General features: G+C 49.1%; 2 protein-coding genes across 7 annotated transcripts; one reads left to right on the top strand and one right to left on the bottom strand.

The window, feature by feature from the left end:
• Nucleotides 1–679: 679 nt before the first annotated feature.
• Nucleotides 680–17,577, bottom strand: PCMTD2 (protein-L-isoaspartate (D-aspartate) O-methyltransferase domain containing 2). 6 transcript variants are annotated; one of them, XM_036321151.1, is made up of 7 exons: nucleotides 17,439–17,558; nucleotides 15,437–15,651; nucleotides 13,665–13,995; nucleotides 12,123–12,225; nucleotides 10,487–10,658; nucleotides 6,079–6,202; nucleotides 680–3,571 (listed from the first exon to the last, which is right to left on the bottom strand). In XM_036321151.1, exons 3-7 carry the CDS (start codon nucleotides 13,969–13,971, stop codon nucleotides 3,192–3,194), a joined length of 1,086 nt encoding a protein of 361 aa, XP_036177044.1. In that variant the 5' UTR covers nucleotides 13,972–13,995; nucleotides 15,437–15,651; nucleotides 17,439–17,558; the 3' UTR covers nucleotides 680–3,191. The 6 variants fall into 6 exon arrangements, with proteins under 6 accessions (XP_036177044.1, XP_036177041.1, XP_036177043.1 ...); XM_036321148.1 differs by lacking the exon at nucleotides 15,437–15,651 and having other exon boundaries at nucleotides 17,439–17,577; XM_036321150.1 differs by lacking the exon at nucleotides 15,437–15,651 and having other exon boundaries at nucleotides 10,523–10,658; nucleotides 17,439–17,577.
• Nucleotides 16,363–23,281, top strand: LOC118662522 (translation initiation factor IF-2-like). Its single transcript, XM_036320987.1, has 3 exons — nucleotides 16,363–16,429; nucleotides 16,784–18,655; nucleotides 22,261–23,281. The coding sequence occupies exons 1-2, from the start codon at nucleotides 16,363–16,365 to the stop codon at nucleotides 17,821–17,823; spliced, it is 1,107 nt and encodes a 368-aa protein (XP_036176880.1). The 3' UTR covers nucleotides 17,824–18,655; nucleotides 22,261–23,281.
• The last annotated feature ends 1,611 nt before the right edge of the window (nucleotides 23,282–24,892 follow it).

Raw genomic sequence — 24,892 nt, 5'->3', positions numbered from 1 at the left:
AGGAATGGGCCTCAGGCCATGACGGTGGAGTCCGCATGAGGGTCCTCGCTGTCAGAGACCCAGCCCCCCTTCCTTCCTCCCTGCGAGGGTGAGCCTGGACCCCAGGCTCTGGAGAGAGGCCCTCCCCTACCAGCTCGGCACCCTGATCTCAGACTTTTAGCCTCCAGAATGTGAATAACAACTTTAGAAGCCACCCCAAAATACCAAAATGGTGTTTTGTTATAGCAGCCCAGATGGACTAAAATGTACAGGAAAAACTGGAATTTGAAATGAAAAATTTTTTTGCAATAGCACCTCAAAAATTGAAGTCCTGACCCTAACCCTCTGACCCTGGATGCTACCCCTGACCCTAACCATAAACCCCAAACCTAAACCCTGGCCCTGGCCCTAGGCCCTGACCCAAACCAACCCTAAACCCTAAACCCTCACCCTTTGCTGCTGGTAAAATGTATAGCTACCAGTAGTACCCAATTTTCTTTCCGTATTTCAGGTCATGGAAAAATTGTGCCAAAAATCTAACCACTGACACTCTTCATGTCCCAGAATTAAGTAATAAAGTATGAAAGAAAACACACTGTAAGAAAGAAAAAATATATCTTTTTTAAGATTTGGGGGGGGGGGGGGAATGTAGGCAAGAATATCTATCCCAGACAAGAAACAGAAGCAATGCTAAGGCGGCTAAAATGTCTTAACTGCCTTTATTGATATCTTGTATTTATTCAGGTATATCAGCTTTTAAATCAGTTTCAAATTTCTTACATTAATCCCCTGAAAGCTCCAGACTGGCTAAAGCACTTTCATACACACAGTGATTTTTACGTTACACGTTTAATGTTATAAACTTGATCTTTGTTTTGTACATCTCTATGGCTCGCCTACTTCTAAGACAAAAGTCACATATAAAAGTACAGACGACTCCACAGAAGCCCACCTTGTCTAGAGGGTGGTTTCCGCACGGGCTTACAGGCAGCACAGCCCGCGTAGTCGCCGGCTACTCACGCTGCACCAGCAACAGGGCCCACAGGAGGCCCACTCGCAACTCTCCGTCATGTTTACAAGATAAACACCAAGCTAGTTCATATATATTACAGCATCATATTTTTTAACCAAATTCTGGTTTAAAAATCACAACTGACAACATGTAAAATAAAACTGTTAGGCAAGGTTTAACACATACATAAGAAAAACATGTGTTATGCATGGCCTTTTTTTTTTAATCCTCCCCTTTTGACATTTTTTCCATTGATTTTAGAGAGTAAAAGGGAGGGAGGGGCAGAGGAAGAAACATTAACACAAGAGACGCTGATTGGCTGCCTCCCACACATACCACGACCAGGGCTGGAGAACCCACAACCGAGGCACACGCCTCTGTATTGCCTTTTATAAGGCAAACATGGTTTAAAAGAAATGAAATCCATATACAATCATAGCGGAACGCATAATAGAACAGATTTCACAGATATCACATCTAATATCATGTCCAAAAATGTCCACGACTTGGAGGCCTCTGTGGATCGAGACCCTGTCGCACTGCAGTGTCAGCAGGAGCGCTCTGCCCTGCTCTCAGAGTGCGCGAGTCCCAGGCAGGACACCAAGCCATGAAGTGCCTCTTCCCAACAGCTTCAATGCACAAGCCCAGGACACAGCAGTTTCCCAGCCAGGCATGCTCACAGCACCCTGTGACAGAAAGGATTCAGCTACTAAAAACAGCAAAAAGGTGAAAAAATAACCAGGACTCAACTGGTTGAAACCAGAGACACTAAACCTCAGCAATACCCAAGATGTGAAGCAATAAAATTAACCCTCAATTCTGGGTGACTGACCAACATCAGCACTCTGTTTACTGGGTTTACTGTTAACATTTAATACTATTCTTTTGTTTGGGTAAAAAAAAAAAAAAAAAAAAAAAAGGGAAAGAACCAGTGTTTTGGAATAAGCGCTGTAACTTCAAAACATTCTGCCACCAGACCCACAGGACCCTTCCTTCCGAACCCAGAACCTGATTAGACAAAAGCTCCCGCCACACAAGGCCCCGAGGTCGGTTCCCCGAGAGTGAAACTGCTCTAGTGTAATGGAGCTAGCAAAATACATATATTTGTTCTTAAGAAAAATTACAAAACTAACAAATCTTTTTTCTCCAGAATTACAAAAGATAAAATCTGAGTCAGTACTTGAATGTGATTACAGAGAAATACCAGCGGAAGCTCAGAAAAGCGAAAAGCGCAGGCAGTCGGCCAGTCTGCCAGTCCATCTCTGCCCCTCCCGCAGCCCAAGGGCCTCGGTCCCCAGAGGCCACCTCTAGCAAGAATCGCCAAGATCCCCTTTGTCCGGGTAAAAGTTATGTTGTTTATTACCTATATACGACATGCGCTTCATTCTTCAGGATATTCTCTCAGGGATTACTAGACATTGGATCTTTTATTTTTTGATTGATTGATTAATCGTAGAGGGGAAGGGAAAGAGAAACACTGATTTATTGTTGCTCCACTTTTTTAAGCATCCAGTGGCTGATTCTTGTATGTGCTCTGACAAGGGATTGAACCTGAAACCTTGGTGTATCTTCTAAACGATGCTCCAACCAACTGAACTACCTGGCCAGGGTGACATTATTCTAAAGGTAAGGAAAGGTGTCAGGAAAAAATTCCTTGGAATTCTTTTGGAACTCCTAAAAGATATCTGGAAGTTTGATGCTTTTATTCCTCCTCCTCCTCCAGCACAATTTTAAAAAACCCACAAACTGACAACTCCCATAAGAGTTACTTCAATTACTTACAATAAGGGAGGGTTTGTCAAGAATGGAGAGCTAGGTTTAGTGAAAGTCAGGACCACGAATTAAGAGGTTGATAACGTCAAATTCAAATTTGGACAAAGGTGTGTCACACTCAGAAGTCCCCCACACTTCCAAAGGTGTGCTTTCACGCTCCACACACAGCACAGCACAGGCCCCTTCGATCTCACTGCTTGTGCAGACATGCCTCCCTGCGCCTCCTACCAGCTGGGGGGAGCCCTTTCTCCAGGAGACTCTGTCCCTTTCAAGAAAACATTCTCCCATGCACTTACGTTTGTCAGATTATATTTAAAGAAATCTACCATTTAATGAAAATTCTACAAGATAATCAAGATCAAACTGGAAGAACCGTGCAGACAGGGCACACTCCACTGGCCACAGCCTCAGCGCCGCCCACGTGCGCTCACTTGTCCCTGTAGTAGAGCAGGTAGTACTTCAGGGGGTCAGGCAGGGGCAGGCTCAGGACCTTCTCCCGCAGGAAGTTCACGGGGGGCTCTGGCTTCATCTCAGCCGGGCTCTGCTCGTCCTCTTCCCGCTGCTCCTCTCCTAAACCTTCACAGCTGTTGTCCTCAGATGGGTTGGAAATCCGACTGGCAAAGACCTCTTTGTCTAAGAAGACAATGGTTTCCATTCGACGTCGACGCACTCTCCTTCGCTTAAACCTGGGAGTGGCCTTCAGTCCGTCCCCATTTCTGCTCACTGCTTCCTGGTGAATGACCTTCTTAATGGCACCCCGGATGGCAATGCGAGCCAAGTCCTGGAGGCTCCGGACCGCCAGGGGGGCTGCAGCGCAAAGGACATGAGTCAGTGTCTGTGATGACAACACAGGCCTAACCACCTGGAAACTGCATGTGGACAAAGCAAAGAACATGAGCTCTTTTCAGGAAATACTTTAAACACATAACCAGCACACAGACGAAGGAGGGCGCCACCTGCTGGTGGAGACCGGCAGGAGAAAGCCCGGCTGCTCTGCGTCTTCCCCAGCCCAGCCCCGACGGCCCTCTGGTCCTCTGGTCCCTATGTGTCTGCCCATGGGCTCTCTCATCCAGTGCCATCCAGCACTCGCCCACCTACTTTAATGTTTTCACTGTGATTTATAAACTGAATACTTTTTTGTTGTTGCTATTATAGTAGAGAAAAGTAGAACCACAACATTTTTAAGAACAAAAACTCTACAAGACAAGAAAAGGAAAACTTGGTCACTGAGGCTCTGTTCAATTCAGGCTCTGTGCCCGAGGGGTCAAGTGCTTCAATACAGTAAATTCAAAACCAGCAGCACTTTCCCCTCCAGTACCTGAGTTCTCCAAAAAATCACCACCCACTGTCGGGGAGCCTCGCAGAACCTCAGCAAATGCCCACAGAACCCAGGGACCCTGAAAGTTCCTGTGACCCCATTGTCAGCACCAACTCTCCTCTCTGCTCAACTGTCCTCCTCCTCCAGGAAGGGCGCTGGGGCTCACCCTGCCGCTAGCTGCTGCTCCTAAGGCAGTTGAAAGGAGTCCTTCACAGGCCACCAGACTTCCCACAGACAGCACTGGCACGTGGGCCACGTGGGGAGGTAACCTGCTCGTGGGCTGGTGTCAGGCCGAACCTCTCCCTGGCTTCTCCTCCGCCCAGCCCAAATGCTGCTTCCCAAGGTTCTGACTTGGCCCTTTCTCCTCTCCCTTGATTTGACATCTAGTCTGTGGCTTCAATTAACAGAAACCGGCCAGCAGCTCCCAGGGCTGACCACAAACCCGAATCTACAACGGTCTCTGGCATCCTTCCTCAGAGAGGCCCGTTGGCCTGCCCCAGCCCTTCCCTCTCAGGCCAGTGTTTCCATCCATCTTCCTCTCTAGCCTGGGAAATCCCAATCGCCTCCTAACTGGTTCCTGCCTGTGCTGTCCTTGGCCCATCCACTCTGACGGCTGACCCTGTCGGCACCTACAGGACCGCACTAGGCCCTATCTCCATCAGTGTGACTATTGGTCGACAAAGATCAAGTTATAAACAGTGGACTGCTGTTCCCTTCATGAGCCCTAAACAGCATTACATGATTATTTATCATCCAATATTCACTTGGAAACATGGGCTCAAAACCCACATATCAGGGTGCCCTCTACCCATCAGCCAGGCCCGACCAAGCCTCCTCGACCCCCGACTGTCCCCTCACCTCCAACACACTGCCGTGGGCAGCATCGGCTCAGTTACCCTCTGGGATTTTCACGGAACATGGACACGACTGCACACCCCCCGCCTGGCAGAGGATGGTCCTGAGTGAGACGCACCACCTCTTATCTGAACCCGCGGGAGCTCTGCACAGCCCGTGTGATAAACTGCAGGCTAACCTGCATCCCATCAGGGTCCCCGCTTGCCTCCGCTAAGCACCTGGCGACGCGCACGTCACAGTCATGGCCTTGGATCCCTTCCTCCCTCTTCTCTCCGTAGGTAGCTCCTTTCAGCCTCAAGGACCAAGCACAAATACCCTCTCTCTACACACCTAGCCCTCTCAGTCCCTCTGCACATTCTATGGCTGCTCCTTACCCCGGTTCCTCACACTTCACCAACCATGTTGATGTCATGTGACCTGCACTTAGCAGAGACCAGGAAGAACATCACATTGGTAAGTGACTCTTCTCATATATTAAAGGATGATTCTGGAAGGAACTCACCAACAAGTATTAGTTATCTTTGGGTGTTGAAATTAAGGGTGATTTTTTTTCTTCCTATATATTATTTCATTTTCCAAATTTTCTAAATGATCAGAAAGGAGAGTGCATGCTGAATAGTTTTATTTTAAATAAAGACACTTGCAATCCTCCTTGCTGTGTAAATCTCTGTTGAAATTATAAAACATTTGGCTGAATGCTTAGCTCTTTGCTGGGTCTGCACCCTAACAGATTGAGAGGCACAGGCCTGGCCAAGGAAGGCTCCACTGCAAACCTGGCCCTGCCCACACGAGCCGAGTGGCAGACACGTGGCCCTGCAGCCACCCGGGAGCAGAGGGACCAGTGTCTGCAGGAGCCCCACAGCCAGAGGTGCCGGGACACACTCTCCACAGAGCGAGTTTAAGTCCCCTTCAATGTGGCTCTTCTGCTTCCCAGGGCATCACCATCAGCAGTTCTCTGTAGACATAAAACAAGGCTAAAATCACGTACAATAAGCTGGAAATGGAGTATAATTGTTTAAATGCCTAAAAATCACTTGGAAAAGTTTAAGGTTATAGTGAGTGGGAAATGCTCTTTAATATTAAAGGTTCCTTCTAATGAAATTCAAAACATCCAAATGATGGCTAGGGTCTCTGTACTCACGTAACTGGACGAGTCTTGATTTCCCCGACTCTGAGCGGCGCGGCTGGACCAGAGGAGCAAAGGAAACAGCCAGGATCTTTTTGGTTTCCCATGCAGAAGGTCCTGTGCGAGTTATCTTAGTCAGCTATCCCAGAGACAAAACAAGATTTAACTGCTGGTAGGTCAGAATACATATGATCATTCCCACACCATCCACAACCACAGATACACAACTCGTGACACCCGAGGGCGACGCGACATGAACGGCGGACACATTTAGTCGGAACACAGCCAAGCGTCTCACCCTAACTCCTGTTGACAGGAAACGTCTATGACAGAGGAAGAAGTTAAAGGACAACAAGAGGACACAATCCAGTAAGGAGTGTGGGGTTCTGATGAGACCACTTTCAATGCTGGGGGACGTGGGGGCTCTGAAGTGACAGTCATCAGACACACACAGTCTACACCGCACTCTGGCCGGCAGATCTCCTACAGCAAGTGGGGACTCACGCCCAACAGCTGCAATCACAGAGCACAGCTCCTTGCTGCGAGTCTAGTCTTCCTGTCCCCTTGGGAGATGCGCACTGAAGTGTCCAAGGAGCTTCCCAGTGATGCTGCCCAGGACCCCGGAGTCAGTGGCTAACTGCGTGCAGGTCTCACCACATTTTCCTGTGAATCACAATTCCAGGGGCAGCAGAACCGATTAGACAACACACCATCCTGTGTTCTGTGGGCCTGTTCTGCCACCACACACACCTGGGTCACAGGACTATTTCTGATCAGCTCTGTCCTGCTAAGATTATATACTCTCTAATCTAAAAATATCTAAACCAGCAAACCATCTAAAAACTAAGATTCTATGCCACGAATCTTAGAAATAAAAGAATTCAGTAGCCATGTACTCATGAACATCAACAGGTTACTTGCATTCTTGTATACTAGCAAAGACATTCCTTTTTTTATTTTTTTATTTTTATTTTTTTATTTTTTTCTTACATTCCTTTTTTTAAAAAAAAATTTATTAAATTGATTGGGGTGACACTGGTCAACATGAACATATAGGTTTCAGGTGTGGGTTTCTATGATACAAGATCTGTATTGCACTGTGTGCCCACCACCCAAAGGAAGACATTCTTAAAAGGAGAATTTCTAGTTATAATGAACATCAAATATTTAAATATAATAAAAAAATGTGTGAGCCCTTAAAACTATAAATGCCTATTTCATGCTCTGTATGAGCAGAATATTAAAAATATGTCTCTCACCCTCAAATTAATCCAGCTGTAGCACAATTCTAATCAAAGATCCTATGTATTTCTACAAAACCATGAAGAGTCCTACAGTCATCTGTAAGGAAGGACCCACTCCGCATTCTGAGAATAAAGAGCAGAGACAAGGCCTGGTCCTGTCACCTGTGAAAACAGCAGGATCAACCTGGCAGGACGGCCTACTTGGCACGTCTCCAGTGGAATAAAATGGCAAAAAGCACACACCCCTGCCGGGAGCCAGTCCATCCTTGCTGTTTCAAGGGACCTGGCATATATGGCATACTGTTCTTAATATGTTTGCTCACCTTCTTGGCACTATGTGTTTTAACCAAAGTCACCTCTCTGAGAAAGGTTGTTTCCCCAGGTAGGGATTTTCCCCTGAAGGTAGGGAGGGAATAAAACCTCTTAACTAAGTGCCAGGTGGGTAATTAATCACTTTAACTACGAACAATCATGCTTAAGCTACATAATCTTTACTCCCTGGAATGGAGATAAGAAACGCCCTAACCTTTGTAATAGAGATTGATAGGATTGAATCAACTGGTATAAATACAGATGTAACAAGACAACAGGACACAGAACCTAGACACAGAACCTACACAGAACCTACACAGAACCTAGAGACAGAAGAACTTAGCTAGAGACAGAACATGGCAAAAGATCCTTGACAGAAACTGGACACAGAACCTAGAGACAGAACCTAGAGACGGAACATGGCAAAAGATCCTGGACAGAAACTGGCCTCAGAACCTAGAGAAGAACCTAGAGCCAGAACCTGGCTACAGAACCTGGATAGAACATGGCAAGAGAACCTGACTAGAACCTGGTGGCTGAACCTGGCTGAAGAACCTAGAGACAGAACCTGGCTACAGAACCTGGATAGAACATGGCAAGAGAACCTGACTAGAACCTGGTGACAGAACCTGGCTGGAGAACCTAGCAAGGGAACATGGCTACAGAACCTGGCTGGAGAACCTGGAGAACCTGGCTGGAGATCCTAACCAGAACTTTGCTGGAGATCCTGAACAGAACTTCGCTGGAGATCCTGGCTAGAGATCCTGGCTAGGCTGCTGATCAACTGAACGCTGTCTCCGTATCATTCCTTCTTCACCAACTACATCCACACCTTTGGGGACCCCAGCATCTGGCGCCCGAACAGGGACCCCTAGGTAAGCCCCACTCTCGGGATGGATAGGACTCCACCGTAGGAAGAGGGTGAATAGTCTTCGCCGACTCTGTCCAAACCTTTGGGGACCCCTGGACCTGCTGGGGTTGGACCCCAACACACCCCAAAAATCTTTTTTTTTTAAATATATTTTTATTGATTTTTCACAGAGAGGAAGGGAGAGAGATAGAGAGTTAGAAACATCGATGAGAGAGAAACATCAGCTGCCTCCTGCACATCTCCCACTGGGGATATGCCCGCAACCAAGGTACATGCCCTTGACCGGAATCGAACCCGGGACCCTTCAGTCCGCAGGCCAACGCTCTATCCACTGAGCCAAACCGGTTTCGGCCACCCCAAAAATCTTGAACTAGTTATAGACATCAGATTGTTGGTGATCATGGTGATGCCACATGTTGTGGCTAAACATCACACTGGGCGGATGGGGACAGGCGTTCTGCCTGAGATACAGGTGACACTGACACCGCTGGCAGAGGGCCAACACCCACCACCATCTCCTGGAGGAAAGGACAGGAGGAAGAACACGGGAAAGAGCCCCACAGAGACATGCAACCCCACAGTCCAGGCTGCAGGGGGCTCTGTCAGACAAGTGGCCTAAATGCTTCAAAACTAAATGGCAAAGAAAAAGAAAGACTCTAAGGATGAATGCACTTAGGAGATACTCCGACCAGATTCAACACATAAATCTTACATGGACATGCATTCACATAAACAACTCAAACTAACTTTGAGACAACCAGGAAAAATGGAATGCTAGCTGACATTTGAAGATATTAAGAAATTACTATTGCCCAGCAGGTGTGCTCAGTGACTGAGCGTTGACCCATGAACTTGGAGGTCACAGTTCAATTCCCTGTCAGGCCACATGCCCAGGTTGTGGGCTTGACTCTCCCTGGGGAAGGAGAGGGTGTGCGGGAAGCAGCCGTTCAATGATTCTTTCTAATTAATGATGTTTCTATCCCTCTCGCCCTCTCCCTGCCTCTCTCTGCAATCAATAAAAACACATTTTAAAAAAATAAATTGCTATTTTTTAGGTTGATGATGGTTTTAGGACTATGTTTGAAAAACAGAACCCTTATCTTACCCAGATACATACTGAAATATTTATGAGTAATTGTTTTTTAATTTGGGTAACTCACTGAGTCTTTATGTAACAGTAAAATAACAGTGAGTCACAACACACAGCCTCATGTCCAATCACAGTAACTGGATCATAAACTAGGCACACACACCAGTGGCTGCCAGGTAAGGACTAAAAATGATGATGTGAGCACTGACTGACTTGAAACTATATTCACGAACTCTTTTAAGTAACCCAGTGTAACTTCTCAAACATGTGCTGTCGCCTTTGTAAAAAGGACATCAAACTAGAAACAGGTACAAGGACCACACTCAGCCAGCAGGAAGGGAATTGTGAGCAGTTGTCCCTGGTGTTCCTTCATTTCCTAAAATGAATGATTACTTATCAAACAAAATGAGTTAAATGCAAACATTTAACAATTACAGAAAAATTTTTAAAAAATGGACAATCTCATAATTTTTATCATTCTGTTTTTCCTAGTTCTTTGTGACAATGAATCATCCTTCCCAATGACCAATGCGTGTCTATTTTTCCCACTGAAACACAGTACTGAAAACATACTAAAACATGCATGACCAAACAGCAGACTTGGGCAAGATGCCCACCAAGCAAGGGATTCCTGTGAACTACCACAATGAGACTACCAGCCGGAATAGACTTACTCTAGTGGTTTTATATAAGTAATTATAGTAACAGGACAAGCACCACAGCACAGCTGGGGGTGTGAGTGCACAGGGAGGCTCAGAGATGCTTATTCAACCCAACACCTATCCTTGCCTGCTATCTCATTTGTGACCACAGAACTGTTACAAGGAAGAATATGTGTCAACTACCTGCAACAGACCTTGCCAAACAGTTACATGTGCAAAGATGTCAGTTAGGAAGGGGTCTGACCTTCTCTTCCAGCGGCATGACCAGGATGCCCCCCACCTTGAGAAGACTCTTCATGTAGTCCTCGTGCTCCTTCTGCACGCCTGCCCCGCAGTACACCCGGTCATACTGAGAGCAGTCGGGAGAAAGCTCCAGGCAATTGCCAGGAACAAAGGAAGGTTCACAGAAGTCAAACCTGAAAGGAAGAAGTGTGTTCATTCCACACCTCCGTAACTTGTAACAGGGCTATAATAAATCTATGCCAACCACAGGTTAGACTTTCATTTCAGAACCTACACCATGTGATACAGCTTACTGAGCTGGCATGGAAGCCAGACTTCAAAAAGAATTGTGCTATTAATACCTAAACCCTAGAAATTGCAAATAAAGTATCATGAAAGTGAACATTATAAGCATGATCCAAGCTTAAGTCATCCAACCTCCAATTATCACTATCTTTGCCCTGCATTTATAATTATTTTATTCAAAGTCACTACACAACAGAAATGAGAGTAAGTAAAATACATTTGTTTTTTCTAAAAATTTTAATACCTAAAATAAGAATATTCATGCCTTGTTTAAAAATGGCAAGAACTAGTTACAAATACTATTCACTGTTTTAGAAACCATCTGTGATAAAACACCTCTATAAGAAACATGAAAACTGAGCAAAGTGAACATTCTATTTCTCTCTCTTATTGGTGAAAAACTACCTTTACCTAGGTAGCACAGTGGACAAATCTAAAGCCCTTAAAACCCCAATATATATGTTTTAAAACTTTTTTATTGATTTTCAGAGATAAACATCGATTTGTTGTTCCACTTATTTATACATTCGCTTGAGTCTTGTCTGTGCCTTCACCAGAGAGCGAGCCTGCCACCTGTAACCCTGGCATATTGGGAAGATGCTCTAACCAACTACCAACTGAGCTACCCGGCCAGGGTGAGAGAGAGAGAGAGAGAGATATATTAAGATTTTTTTTTAAATATATTTTATTGAGTTTTTACAGAGAGGAAAGGAGAGAGATAGAGAGTTAGAAACATCGATGAGAGAGAAACATCGACCAGCTGCACTGCCCTTGTCTGTAAAAAGGACATCAAACTAGAAACAGGTACAAACAAGAAACTGCCCTTGTCTCTCAAACAAACAAAACCGTTTGAGAGAACTTTGAATCCCAGGGGACTTTGAAGTTAATTACTCTGTTTAGAGCAACCCAGGTACATGCCCTTGACCGGAATCGAACCTGGGACCTTTCAGTCCGCAGGCCGACGCTCTATCCACTGAGCCAAACCGGTTTCGGCAAGATTTTTTTTTTGAGAGGGAGAGGAAGGAAGAGAGAGAAACATCAATGTGAGAGTGGAACGTCCATCGGCTGCTTCCTGCACGCCCTCCACCAGGGATGGAGCCCACAACCCCAGCACCTGTGCCCTGACTAGGAATCGAACCAGCAACCCTGTAGTGCACAGGACAGCCCAATCAACTGAGCCACTCCAGCTGGGGCCCCAATATACTTTTAAACAATTAGACCACACATCCTGGTCCCCTGCCACACCACAGCCATGCCTGCTGGTCCAAGGACGCTGCGGATGGACTTCCCCCAGTCTCATCAAGTTTACCTTACAACCCAGACCCTGACCGAGGGACAGGACTTGACCTTACTTGTCAAAGCTGTCGCTGGTCCTGATGAAGAAGTCTAGTTTCTGCTTTGCGTACTCAATCACGTCTGGATGAAGCTCCACACCATGGTTTACCCCAAAAGGACCTGCAAGGGTTCAGAGCCAGAAAACTTTCAGAACTGGAGCGACAACTCTTACTCTGCATTTCTCCTGACTTTGTGTGAGCAATTACAGAAATTCACAAGGTTTTCTAACTTAACACATCACCTCGAGCTAATCTTTACATGCAAGGCAGGCTCTGCTCACATCACACACACTTGTGGTTACTGACTCCATAGCTTTCCAAAGCCTGACCCTCGCTGCTCTCCAACTTCCAAAGAATTATTTGAAAATATAAAAAAGCCAAGGTCTGAAACCAATAGTTCAAGGTCTTGCCAATAACTGAAGAAACGTGTCTGCACATCGATATAGGGCTGTTTTCCACAGAAGGTCCCACCAGACACTCAGAGGTGGGCACTAATAATCCTCACAAAACAGGTTGTAATCATCATTGAAGAAACTGCCATTCCAAGTCACAGTGAAACATTCTATCAGAGGGAACCGTGACAGACATCACGCTGTTCCTGCTGTCAGTGCTCCCTGCATGGGAACCTTCTTCCAGGTGACATCTGGGTGACAACGATCGACACAAACAGCTAAGGTGAGTCTGTGTGGGAATCTGTTTCTATGCAGGTCAGAAACAGGCAGCACCATCTGTGCTGATGGAGGGCACAGTGCTCCTCTCTGGAGGGTGTGGGTCCTGTGGGCGCCTCTGGGTGTGCTTGCAAGGAAGTGGAGGCACATGTGCCAATTCTCCAGGCTCCACACTGCACGCTCTCCTTTCCTCCTCCCGACACCCCATGTGGATTCTCTCACAACTGACATCTTTCTTCTCCAGAGTCACTGTCAACCTCCGGACGGGACAGAGTGGCCTCCTCCATCTTGTGAGGCTGCCCAGGACCTGCTCCCTGCTCTGCATTGATACATTTTATTTTTCCAGAAAAGCTTCAGGCCATGATAGTTGTTAAGATGCCTTCCCCTGCCCTACCCCCCCCCCCTCATTTTACACAAGATAGGAATTAAATGAATCCTCAGTTATCGGATATGTTACTAAATGGCTTCAAGTAAGTTAACTTGTGAAATCCCTCTCATCCTGGAATTTATCTAAAAATAACATTACAGGCATTAATTCTTCCAGTGTTCAAATCACAAAACAAACAAAACCGTTTGAGAGAACTTTGAATCCCAGGGGACTTTGAAGTTAATTACTCTGTTTAGAGCAAGTGGCAGGGCATGCTGGGTGAGGTCGAGTCAGGAAATCAGGGAAGATCCAGACTGACGCCACTGTCCAGGGGCTCCACTGCTGGGGAGGAGGGTGTGCTGACACCTGCTGGAGGCACACGTGGCAGGGGACAGGGACCGGGAGCCAGCCCACCAGCGACTACTGGTAAATGATACCAGATAACACTGGGAAGGCCAAGGGCAATTAGACCCCTTCAAAGGACACTGCCAGCAGCTCTTTGGTCCTGCAAACTCCCCCGATTACCTAAAATGAGCCCCACCATGGAGCTGAGGTAGCCGGTGCCACTGCCCAGGTTCAGGAACGAGAGCCCCGGCTGCAGGTCCAGGGCTTCCATCACCTCTGAGTAGATGCACGGAGCTGACAGGTGGATGTTTCCGTGCTTCCATGCCAAGTCTTTATAAGCATTTTCTTTAAACTCTTCAAGATAATAATCTGCGCGGTCAATCGCTCTGAAAGCCTGCTCCACCAGTTCGGTCCGGATGTACTGTGCTTCCTTCAAATTGTCTATCAGCTCATCATTGTCCTCACCAGCACTCACCGCACCTCCCATCTTTGAGATCACACTCGGGCAACACTGCAATGAAAAATTTTTAAAGAGCCATTTACATTAAAGGTAAGAGCAGAACAATGAAAGCACTAACACATACCAATTTCAAATTCTGAATTCTGAAATACAGATGGAAGATATTTTGTCTACCCCTGCCTGCCCCATAGCAAGGATGCCAGCTTCAGAAGGAAATAAACTCAGTGGTACCCATCCAGAAGGAAGTCTATAACTTATAGTATCAACTGAATTAAATTTTTTTAATTTGCACTTGAGATACCTATGACATATTTAACTTTAAACCTTAATTAAACTGTGAATCCCATACTGTACTTTCATCAACAATCCACAAAGTCAAAATTTTAGGATTAATTCTATCTTGAATACAGATCCGCCTTAAAGGGATACACCCACCCATGGCAAAATCACTGAATGTAATACCACAGGAGGGCAGACAGTCTAAAAACTCATTCTAATAGCAACTGTTCCTTGAATATTTCAAGTGCTGCAGATCTTTTTTTGCAAAAAAAAAAAAAAAAAAAAAAAGGCACTGAAATTCAGGTAAACAACAAGTACTAAAAATTACTGGTCATTTGAAATCCTACTGTGCATGGTGTCCTACATGCTAGCAGGCACCTCTGCACCCCTCACACACACAGGTGCCCCGTCCCGCAATCCAGGCAGTCTGCTCATCTGGATGTTCTGTCGTACACAGTTAAATTGAAAACAGAACATATTGTAACAAACACAAAATCTAGTTTCCAGGTAGGAGGAGCTGCTACTCCAACCCCTGCGGCCTCTGAGTCTAGCTCTGCGTCCTTCAGCTCTGTCACAGTATAAGCTACATCTTCCCACCCGCCTTCAAGAAAACCAAGAAAGCATGGCCGGCTGCTCAGTGGTTAGAGCACTGGCCTGAGGACTGAAGGGTTCGGGTTCGATTCTGGTCAAGAGAGCACGTACCTTCCGTTGCAGGCTTGATCACTCGCCCTGGCTGGGATGTGTGGGAGGCAACCAATGGATGTGTCTCTCTCAAACTGAGGTTTCTCTCTCCCTCCCTCTCTTCTACTCTCTCTAAAAATCAAGGGGAAAACATCCTTGGGTGAGGACTAACAACAAGAAGAATACCAGTACCACCCTGTGTTCCCCTCTGGCTCAACTAGGAGCCAAATGTGCCTTCATCGAATCACTAGGGAAAAGGCTCTGTAGAGGTCTTACTCTTCCAAAAGCTAAAGAAGGTATCTTTTCAAATTTTATACTTCGTCCATGTAACTTTTTCCGAATCAGGCCAACTCCTATAACAACATATTATAATTTTGTTATTACAAAATGTCCCCTTGCTTTGCCCTCACTATCCTCTGGCTTTCAACAGAAAGAGAATCCTGAGGAGGACTGGGCGGAGGGATTCCACACCCGCTTCCGCTCACACAAAGGCAGCGGTGATGGGAGAGGGTCACCCAGGGAGAAAACACACCGGCACACGGACGGATCGCCATCTCCTGACACCACGAACGTGTGAGAGCCGGGGCTCGGCACACACGCTTCCACGCCGCCGCCGGACGGCTGCCTTCCCTGGGGTTCCGCGCTGAGGAGGAGGCTGTACACAGCGCTGGGGCCAGCGCTTCCTGCCCCGCGCTGCCTCAGAGCCCCGGTGAAGCTGGGTCCATGGCCAGTTTGTGGGATACTGTGCTAATGAGGGCGAATTTAATCTCAGATAAGCCACTTAGCTTTAAGGTTCAAGTCTACACCCCTAGTCTAGGACAATCATCTTAAAATGTGGGTCACTGGTTAAGTGGAGCTGTGTGTGCCTGCTTCAGGGTTTAGGTAAAAGCCTAGAACCACACACACCCCACCATGGGTCTGAGCCTACCCATGATGTCGACACCATCATTCCACCCCACCAGGCAAACACAGACTATGTATCGGTAGGTTTTATCTTGTACAAAGTACTATCACTTATCTCCAACTTTGCCTCACTGAGAATTTATTCCATATGCAAAGGCTACTTTTTTATTTGGTTGGTTGGTTAATCCTCACCCAAGGAAATTTTCCCCATTGCTTTTTTTTTGGGGGGGGGGGATGAAAAAGAGAAACAGCAATGTGGCGTGCACCCCGACCAGGGCCAGGGACCAGGTATTGAAGCCGAGACCCCCTCGGTGTTGCGGCCGACACTCTAACCATTGAGCCCACCAGCCATGGCGCAAAAGTTAGTTTTTTAGTAAGTACAGCTTCAACCTTTTCTCAGGCACCGCCTGCCAGTCACGACCTCATTTTGGCTTCACAACTTGTAAGAGGCTTGGAATTCAAACCCAAGACTGTCCGGTCAAAAGCCTGTTTTTTACCCACAACAAATGCAGCTTTTAACAATTCTCAAAGGGGCAACATCCTTTAACACATAACATGTGGGGAATCTTTGTCCAAAATGACAGACTAAGTAACTCTGGGGTAACCCTACCCCCTGCCACTGGTGAGATGCACGTGCCCATCTGTAGGGTCTGAATATTAACTTTGCAGGACCCTAAGGCTCCCTTCCCACTGGACACCATCTCGGCTGATTGCTGACTCCGATGCGATCAGTCACCAAGCCTCCAAACCTGGATCTCCCGTCCGTTCATTCAAACCCGACTCGTCAGAGGGACGCTGTCCTTTCTCGGGCGCCGCGCTGGACGGTCCTTCCCAGCCCCCGGCCTAACGCACCTCCCTCTCGGGAGCTCCCCCAACCCGCGCGGCAGGGGCTCTCCCGATGGATGCGCGGGGCGCAGGCATGAAGCCGCGAACGTGAGGCCACCGTCCATCCTCCTGTTTGTCGATCCTACGTGAGGGCCAAGTCCCACCGTGAACATCACTCAGGAAAAATGTGAGTACGTCATCCAGGCGGACCGGGAGCGGGGAAGGGCCCGCCCGCACCTCCTGCCCGAGGAACGGAAGCAGCGGCGACGGCCCTCCCTTCCCAGCGCCGCCGGCTGCCGAGCGCGCGCTCCTGGGCCCGAGGCGGGCGGACCCGGCACCGAGTGCCGACCGAGTCCCAGCCGCCGGACCCCGCCTCCCAGGGCCACACCGAGTGTGCGGCTCCCCAGGCTCGGCCACGAGTTCTCGGCGGCCCGTGGGGACCGGACTGCACTAATCCCCGAAGGACAGAATGACACCGGGACGCCCGCTTCCACCTGCCGCTCCCTCGGCGAGAAGGTCGGGGGCGACGGCGCCACCAGCGACGAGGGCCGCCCCGCCACCTGGCCCCCCTGGGCCCCTCCGGCGGAGGCCTCCGGCTCCAACCCGCAGAGACGCCTGACCTGCCCGACCCCCAACTGCGAACGCTTCCCCCGTAACTTAGGGGCAGCTGCGACCAAGGCTGTGACGACGGGCTGGGGGGGAGGGGGCCGTGCGGACGGGGAGACCCCGGGGCCGGCCGGGCGGACCAGGGAGGGAACAGGTGGACCGTCGGGAAGGGCCCAGGGCAGCGACGGCAGCGGCTCTACCTCCGGGCCCGGCCGGCCCGCGACCTACGGCTCCTCGGGCGCCGCTCGCCCGTCCGCGGCCCGTCTGCGGCCGCCGACCTCCGCCGCCGTAAACACCCGCCGGCCACGGCGCCTGCGCGGCCAACGGCCCGACTGCGCGTGCGCCCCGGCCCGCGCCGGAAAGGGCGGGGCGGCGGCCCGGCCCCGCCCCCCGTCGGCCCCGTCCCCGAGGTCCGGGCTGCTAACTGACGCGAGGCCCCGGGGAGCCGGCTGTCGCCCGGCCGTCCTGGCGCCCTGCGGGGAGCGGAGCGCCACGGGCCGCGGGGCCGGGCGAGGGGCGGGTAATCCTTCCGCGCGCCGCCGCGAGCCGGGGCCCCTCAGTGAGCACGACCGGCGGGGCAGGTGAGGCACAGCCACTGGCGGCGGCGGCTACCTCGGGTGGCCCGGGAGGGACGTTCAAGCCAGGATGTGCGGGGCCAGGGATCCAGCCTAGAGCGGGCCGCCCACCCCTCCTGAGCCCCGGCTGCCGGGCCGCCCACCCGCCTCGCCGGCGCCGGGCAGAACCGCCCCTTTCCCCGCCCCAGCAGAGAAGCCCCGCGGTTGGAGCAGGCCGCCGAGCTCCAGCAAAGTCGCTGTTCTGTCCATAGGGACAGTGGAAGACATCCCCAATGACACCTAGTCCCCATCTGAACCAGTGGGCGCTCATGTCACGGCGTCTCGGTTCCTGGGTATTGACAGCAAACAAAAAGGATGGGAGGTAGGGGTGCGACTCAGCAGCCCCGTGCAAGTCCGCCGGTGCGAGGGAGAGGGAGGAGGAGGACGGCCGTGAGCAGAGGCTGGGGGCTCTTCCGTCCCCGGGGCCTGAGCGCCTCCTGCAGGATTCCCGTCTCCGGTGACGGGGAGGGGAGTTTGGGCTAGAGGGCCCACTGGCCGGGTTTCTTTGGGTCCCACCAGGCGAAGAGAAGCTTTTTGAATCATGAAAAGGAGTGACATGCCGGTGTGAACTGAAAGCTGCCCTGAGGCGGCGAGCAGCTGGAGCGCGGGAGCGAGTGCCTCCCACACGGAGGGCGTGTCCGCTCCGTCCACCGGGGGTGGGGGCTGCCCTGGTGAAGCTGACGGCCTGAGCGGGGCTGGCAGAGGGGCCGCACAGGCTGTCTGTAAGCCCGCTCCCGCCACGAGTCAAGATCATGCTGGGTTGTGTTCTTCAAAGTACAGCACTAAGGCGTCCTTTGCTTCAGGTAACCCCATTTTTTAGTTGTTGTTTTTTAATTGTGAAAATATGTAGAAAACAGAAATTTACCATTTTAACCATTAATAAGTGTACAGTTCGGTGGCATTAGGTGATTTCACATTGTTGTGTAGCCATCACCACCGTCATCTCCAGAACTTTATCATCTGCAACTAAAACTCTGACCAAGATGCCTGAGACAACCAAGAAATGGACACAATATGTGAACCGGCAGGTTTTGTTGTTGTTGTTGTTGTTTAAAATATATTTTACTGATTTTTTACAGAGAGGAAGGGAGAGGGATAGAGAGTCAGAAACATCGATGAGAGAGAAACATCGATCAGCTGCCTCCTGCACACCCCCTACTGGGTATGTGCCCGCAACCAAGGTACATGCCCTTGACCGGAATCGAACCCGGGACCCTTGTGTCCACAGGCTGACGCTCCATCCACTGAGCCAAACCGGTTAGGGCTGAACCGGCAGTTTTTAGGGTGCTGCGAGTTATGCAATAGCTCAGTGACTCCTGAGAGGTCAGAAGCCAGTGGACCGAACCTAACAATCACCTCTTCCTACTGCTGTCACAGTTTCCAGGCCACAACGCAGAGGGGAGTCCAAGCAGGGCCTGGAGTTGAGGAAATAAAACTGAGAATGCAGGGAGACCAAGGCAGCTAGCAGTCCCAAATCAGGCTGGTCCTAAGGAAGGTTTCAGAGATCTGCAGGTTCCCATGAGTAGAAGTAACACTGGCCACAGTTGCACCAAGTAGGGATCAGTGCCTGACCCACCAGCAGACTGGGAGCCTAGTGTCCAGTACAGAGAAGATCTTGCTGCAACCGTGGGGAGTAACTAGCTTCTGACCCCAGCTAACAAATCAAAGAAAGCTTTGGAGAGATCAAACTGTTCCTAGTAACTGTGTCCTAGAACAAAGCTAAACAATCCTATCTAATAAAAGAGTAATATGCAAATTAACCATCACTTCACAATAAAGATGGCGGCACCCACAGCCAATAAGAAGGGAATATTCAAATTGACGCGACAAAGATAGCAGTGCCAGCTGGAGCCACGGACCCGGCCAGAGAGCAGGTGAGAAGGCCTGGTTATTCTGGGTTGCCCCAGCGACCCAGGAATGGGGCTAGGGGCAATCAGGCCAGGAGGGGAGGGCAGTTGGAGGTGATCAGGCTGGCGGTGGGGGAAGTTGGGGGCAAGCAGGCCAGCAGGGGGGGCCAGTTGGGGGCGAGCAGGCCAGCAGGGGGGTGCAGTTGGGGGCAAACAGGCCGACGGAGGGGCAGTTGGGGGCGAGCAGGCTGGTGGGGGGGGCAGTTGGGGGTGATCAGGCTGGCAGGCAGAGTGGTTAGGGGTGATCAGGCAGGCAGGCAGGTGAGCGGTTAGGATACAGCAGTCCCGGATTGCAAGAGGGATGTCCGACTACCAGTTTAGACATCAGACATCCCCCAAGGGGTCCCAGATTGGACAGGGTGCAGGCCGGGCTGAGGGACACCTTCCCCGTCCCACCCCCACCTCCACCCCCCGTGCACGAATTTCATGCACCGGGCCACTAGTCCTATATAATAAAAGGTTAATATGCAAATCGACTGAACGGCAGAGCTATGGGCTGCTATGATGCACACTGACCACCAGGGGGCAGACGCTCAACGCAGGAGCTGCCCCCTATGGTCAGTGTGCTCCCACAAGGGGAGCGCAGCTCAGCCAGAAACCAGGCTCACGGCTGGCAAGCACAGCGGAGCACTAAGGATATCTGACTAAGCTGACAGACATCCCCCAAGGGCTCCGGGACTGCAAGAGGGCGCAGGACTCCCCCATCCCGCTCAGTGCATGAATTTCATGCACTGGAGCTCTAGTATTTAATATAAGAATACAAAATTTTCAGCACTCAACAAGATAAAATTCAGTGTCTGCCATCCAATCTAAAATTGTCAAACATACAAAGAAGGAGGAAATACAACTAATAATGAGGAGAAAAATCAATCCGTTGAAAGTAACCCAGAGCCCTAGCTGGTTTGGCTCAGTAGATAGAGTGTTGGCCTGCGGACTAAAGGGTCCCGAGTTCAATTCTGGTCAAGGGCACATGCCCGGGATGTGGGCTTGATCCCCAGTAAGGGGTATGTAGGAGGCAGCCAATCAACCTGTACAGCATGTTACCATAATGAATGCTCTAGGCAACTGCCGGAAGCCGGTCCATCCTTGCTGCTTGACACAGTCACTGCAGGATAGAAACATCTGCACAGCATATGTTTCAAGGGACCTGGCGTATATAGCATACTGTTCTTAATATGTTTGCTCCCCTTAACGCTGTGTGTTTTAACCAAGGTCACCTCTCCAAGAAAGGTTGTTTCCCCAGGTAGGAATTTTTCCCTGAAGTCAGGGAGGGGATGCCTCTCCTAGAAAGGTTGTTTCCCCAGGTAGGAATTTTTCCCTGAAGTCAGGGAGGGGATGAAACTCCTTAACTAAGTGCCAGGCGGGTAGTTAATCACTACAAACAATCATGCTTAAGCTACATAATCTTTACTCCCTGGAATGGAGATAAGAAACGCCCTAACCTTTGTAATAGAAATTGACAGGATTAAAATCAACTGGTATAAATATGGATGTAACAAGACAATAAACAGCAGAACTTCGCTGGAGATCCAGACCAGAACTTGGCTGGAGATCCTGGCTGGAGATCCTGGCTAGGCTGCTGATCAACTGAACGCTGTCTCCGTGTCCTTCCTTCTTCGCCGACTCCGTCTACACCTTTGGGGACCCCTGGACCTGCTGGGGTTGGACCCCGGCAGGCAACCGTAACACAATGGTAAATATTTATGTGCCTAAACATAGAAGAGGCACAGTAAAAATATGGCATAAAAGATAAAAATGGTGCACCTGTACGGGGCCCTTGCCAGGAATGGAGTTTGCCGGGCTAGACGTTGCTCTGGATGAGCCAGGGGTGAGTGGGGGTGATGTGAGGCCTGCATCCCCCTGGGCACTTTATAAATGCTGTGCACTTAGGCTACAGTCAACATATTTTTTTTAATTCTTAAGTCGTAAAGTAACCTTAGCTTTAACTTTTTTACTTCAGAAACTCTTTAACTCTTTTATAATAACACTTAGCTTAAAACAAACACATTATATAGCTGTACAAAAATATTCTTTATATTATTCTATTTTAAAATTTTTAATTTATTTCTTCATTTTAAACTTTTTTTGGTAAAAACTAATATACAAACACACACAGTAGCCGAGGCCTGCACAGGGTCAGGATCATCACTATCACCAGCCCCCACTCCATGCCCTGTCCCCTCTGGGTCTTCGGGGCAACAACACTGTGAGCTGCCCTCTCCTGTGCCAACACGCCTTCTGCTGGAGCACCCCCGGGCTCTTCCTGAGGGTCACTCTTCAGAAATCTGTCCATGGTGGTTGGCTTGGTTTCTTTTTTCCATCATAGACTTGCTTGTAGGCACAGGAGCACTCCTCCCTGTGAATGAAACCTTTCAGTGTGGGCCGTGTGTTAAGGAGCTGGTTGAGGTCTGCAAATGCTCTGCGAAGCCCTTCGCTGAGTTTTCTTGGTGGTTCCTCTTTTTCTTCTCCTGCAGTTTCCTTTTCTCTTGCCTCTTCTTCAGCTCTGCCTGCTGTTCCAGGTCCAACAGCTCCTCAATCGTCAGTCCCCGGAGCTCCTCGTGCCACCACCCTCCTCCACCCAGCTTGGAGGTGCCGGCCATCTCAACCACAGGCTGGTGGTTTTTGCGACCTCCTCATCCTTGGCAAATCCTTTGAAGTCACAGGCTGCGACATCACTAGGTGACAGTGAGTTTCAGTTCCATTTTAGTCTATGGGACCACGCTGCACATGTGGTCCATCATTGAACAGAACGTAACGATGTGGTGCATGACCATAAGCCAGCAATGAACAATTGGAATTTGACGTTAAAAACACAATAGCATTTACATTAGCATCAAAAAAGGAAATACTTAGGCATAAGTCTAACAAAGTACAAGATCTGTATAAGAAAAACTACAAAACTCTGATGAAAGAAATCAAAGATCTAAATAAATGCACAGATATTCCATGTCCACGAATAGAAAGACTCAATGTAGTTAAAATGTCAGTTCTTCCCAATTGGATCTGTAGATTCAATGCAGTCCAATCAAAATTCTAGCAAGTTATTTTATGGACATCAACAGAATGATTCTAAAGTAATGTGGAGAGGAAAAAACACAGTAGCCAACACAACATTGAAGAAGAACAAAGCTGGAAGACTGACACACCCAACTTCAAGACTTACTGTAAAATTATGGTGATCAAGACAGTGTGGTATCGGTGAAAAACACAGACACATAGATCAATAGAACAGAACAGAGAGCCCAGAAATAGACCCCAACAAAAACAGTTAACTGATGAGTGACAAAGGGGTAAAGACAACACAATGGAGAAAGGACAGTCTCTTCAACAATTGGTACTTGCACAACTGGACATCCACATGTGCAAAAACTAGTCTAGACACAAATCTCACAATGTTCACATGGAAGTTCTAGAAAATAACATAGAAGAGAATGTAGCTGACCTTGGGCATGGCAATGATATTTTACATACAACACCAAACATGATCCATAAAAAAAAAAAGATAGGCTTTAGTTAATAATGTATCAATCTCGGCACATGAATTATAGCAATGTACCAGACTAATGCAAGCTGCTAATAATAGGACTACTATCACTGCAACTTTTCTGCAATCTTAAAACTACTCTCAAAAATACAGACTATTACTTTTTTAATCTTCACCTGAGGATTTTTTTTCATTGCTTTCTCAGAGAGTAGAAGGGAGGGTGGGAGAGGGAGAGAGAGAGAGAAGCATCAATGTGAGAGAGACACCAACTGAATGTGCCCTAACAGAACTGAGCCCCTTCCATGTGTGGGCCGACACGACACTCTAACCATTGATTAACCCAGCCAGGGCTAGACTATTACTTCTTTGAAATGATAAAATAAAAGCTAGAAGAAGAAGCAGACTCACACGATATGACGTGATAAATGAAGGACAGCCACGTGGGGAAGGTACGTATGAGTGACATGTCTGTACAGTAGTTTTTCCTTTGCCCGCCTGTCCTGGCTGAAGACACCACTTGTTTTATTTGTCACAGTGCTGTCGCTTCACTGTGGGCAAGGACCGCCTTGGCAGTTACAGTCACCACGGTGTTTTATCAGCTCGCAGCCTCCAGCTCCGTTTCCAAACCTCAGACAGTGACCAGGAAGCTGAGTCAGGGCTGCAGATGGGGGCTCCTCCAGCTGGTGGAGTGGAGCTAGACAAACGGGGCCTGGGGGGGGGGGGGGGGTCCTCCCCCGCTCCCATGTCAGCCAGGAAGCGCTGCTAAGGCCGCCCTCACTGCCTTTTGCAGAGGAAGTGGAGGGTGGGTGGCAGCTCCGCCCCACTTCCTGACAGCTCCATGGGGGAGGAAGGTCTCGTGCCCACTCTCCTGGTGTCCTGGGTCTCTGAGTGAGATCCTTGTCGGCAGATGCATGAAACACCCTTAGGCTGGAAGCGGGTTGGGGGGCGGGGGGCTCCTAGTGGACTGCCTTAGCCTGAAGTGAGCCAGGAGGGACTGCACCTCAGCAGCTTGAGGCCACAGTGATAACAAGATTCAAACGTCACCACAAGGTGTCGCCACAGCACAGCTTTTGTGATGGGAACATCCAAACTAGGTTCTCTGAAAAGGGAAAAAGTATTCTTTCCCCTTTTTAAGGCACTCAGCTCAGTCCTGTCAGGGCCTCTCTGCTGTGTGCTGCGCAGGCGACTGGGGCTTGATGCTGATTTGAAAATACTGGTGAACTCTAATCTTTTATTTGTACATGTAAAATGACTCACAAAATAAAAATAACTTATCTTAAAACAAACCACCTTAACAAAATGTTCCCATGCATGAGCGGGGGTGGGGGGGTAAGGGGGTCCACCTGGCTAGGCCATGGTGCCCAGGGGGCTGGTCAAACATCAGTCTAGATGTTGCTGTGAAGGCTTTTTTGATGTTTTTGTGTGTTTTTCACATGTGATTAACATGTAAATCAGTAAACTTTAAGAACAGCAGTCTTCTCCACCATGTGGGTGGGCCTCGTCCAAGCTGTTGAGGCCCTAAAGCGAAGACGGAGATCCCCAGAGAGGAATGAGTTCAGCCCCCAGACAGCCTCTAGGAGGGAAACAACAGCATTAACGCCTCCTGGGCCTCCAGCCTCTGGCCTGGCTGCAGAGTTCAGACTCAGCCC

The sequence above is a fragment of the Myotis myotis genome, unplaced genomic scaffold (genome assembly GCF_014108235.1).
Source record: "Myotis myotis isolate mMyoMyo1 unplaced genomic scaffold, mMyoMyo1.p scaffold_m19_p_9, whole genome shotgun sequence".
NCBI classification, from domain to species: Eukaryota; Metazoa; Chordata; class Mammalia; order Chiroptera; family Vespertilionidae; genus Myotis; species Myotis myotis.
Note: the sequence above shows the minus strand (reverse complement) of the source record. Positions and strands in the feature narration are given on the sequence as shown.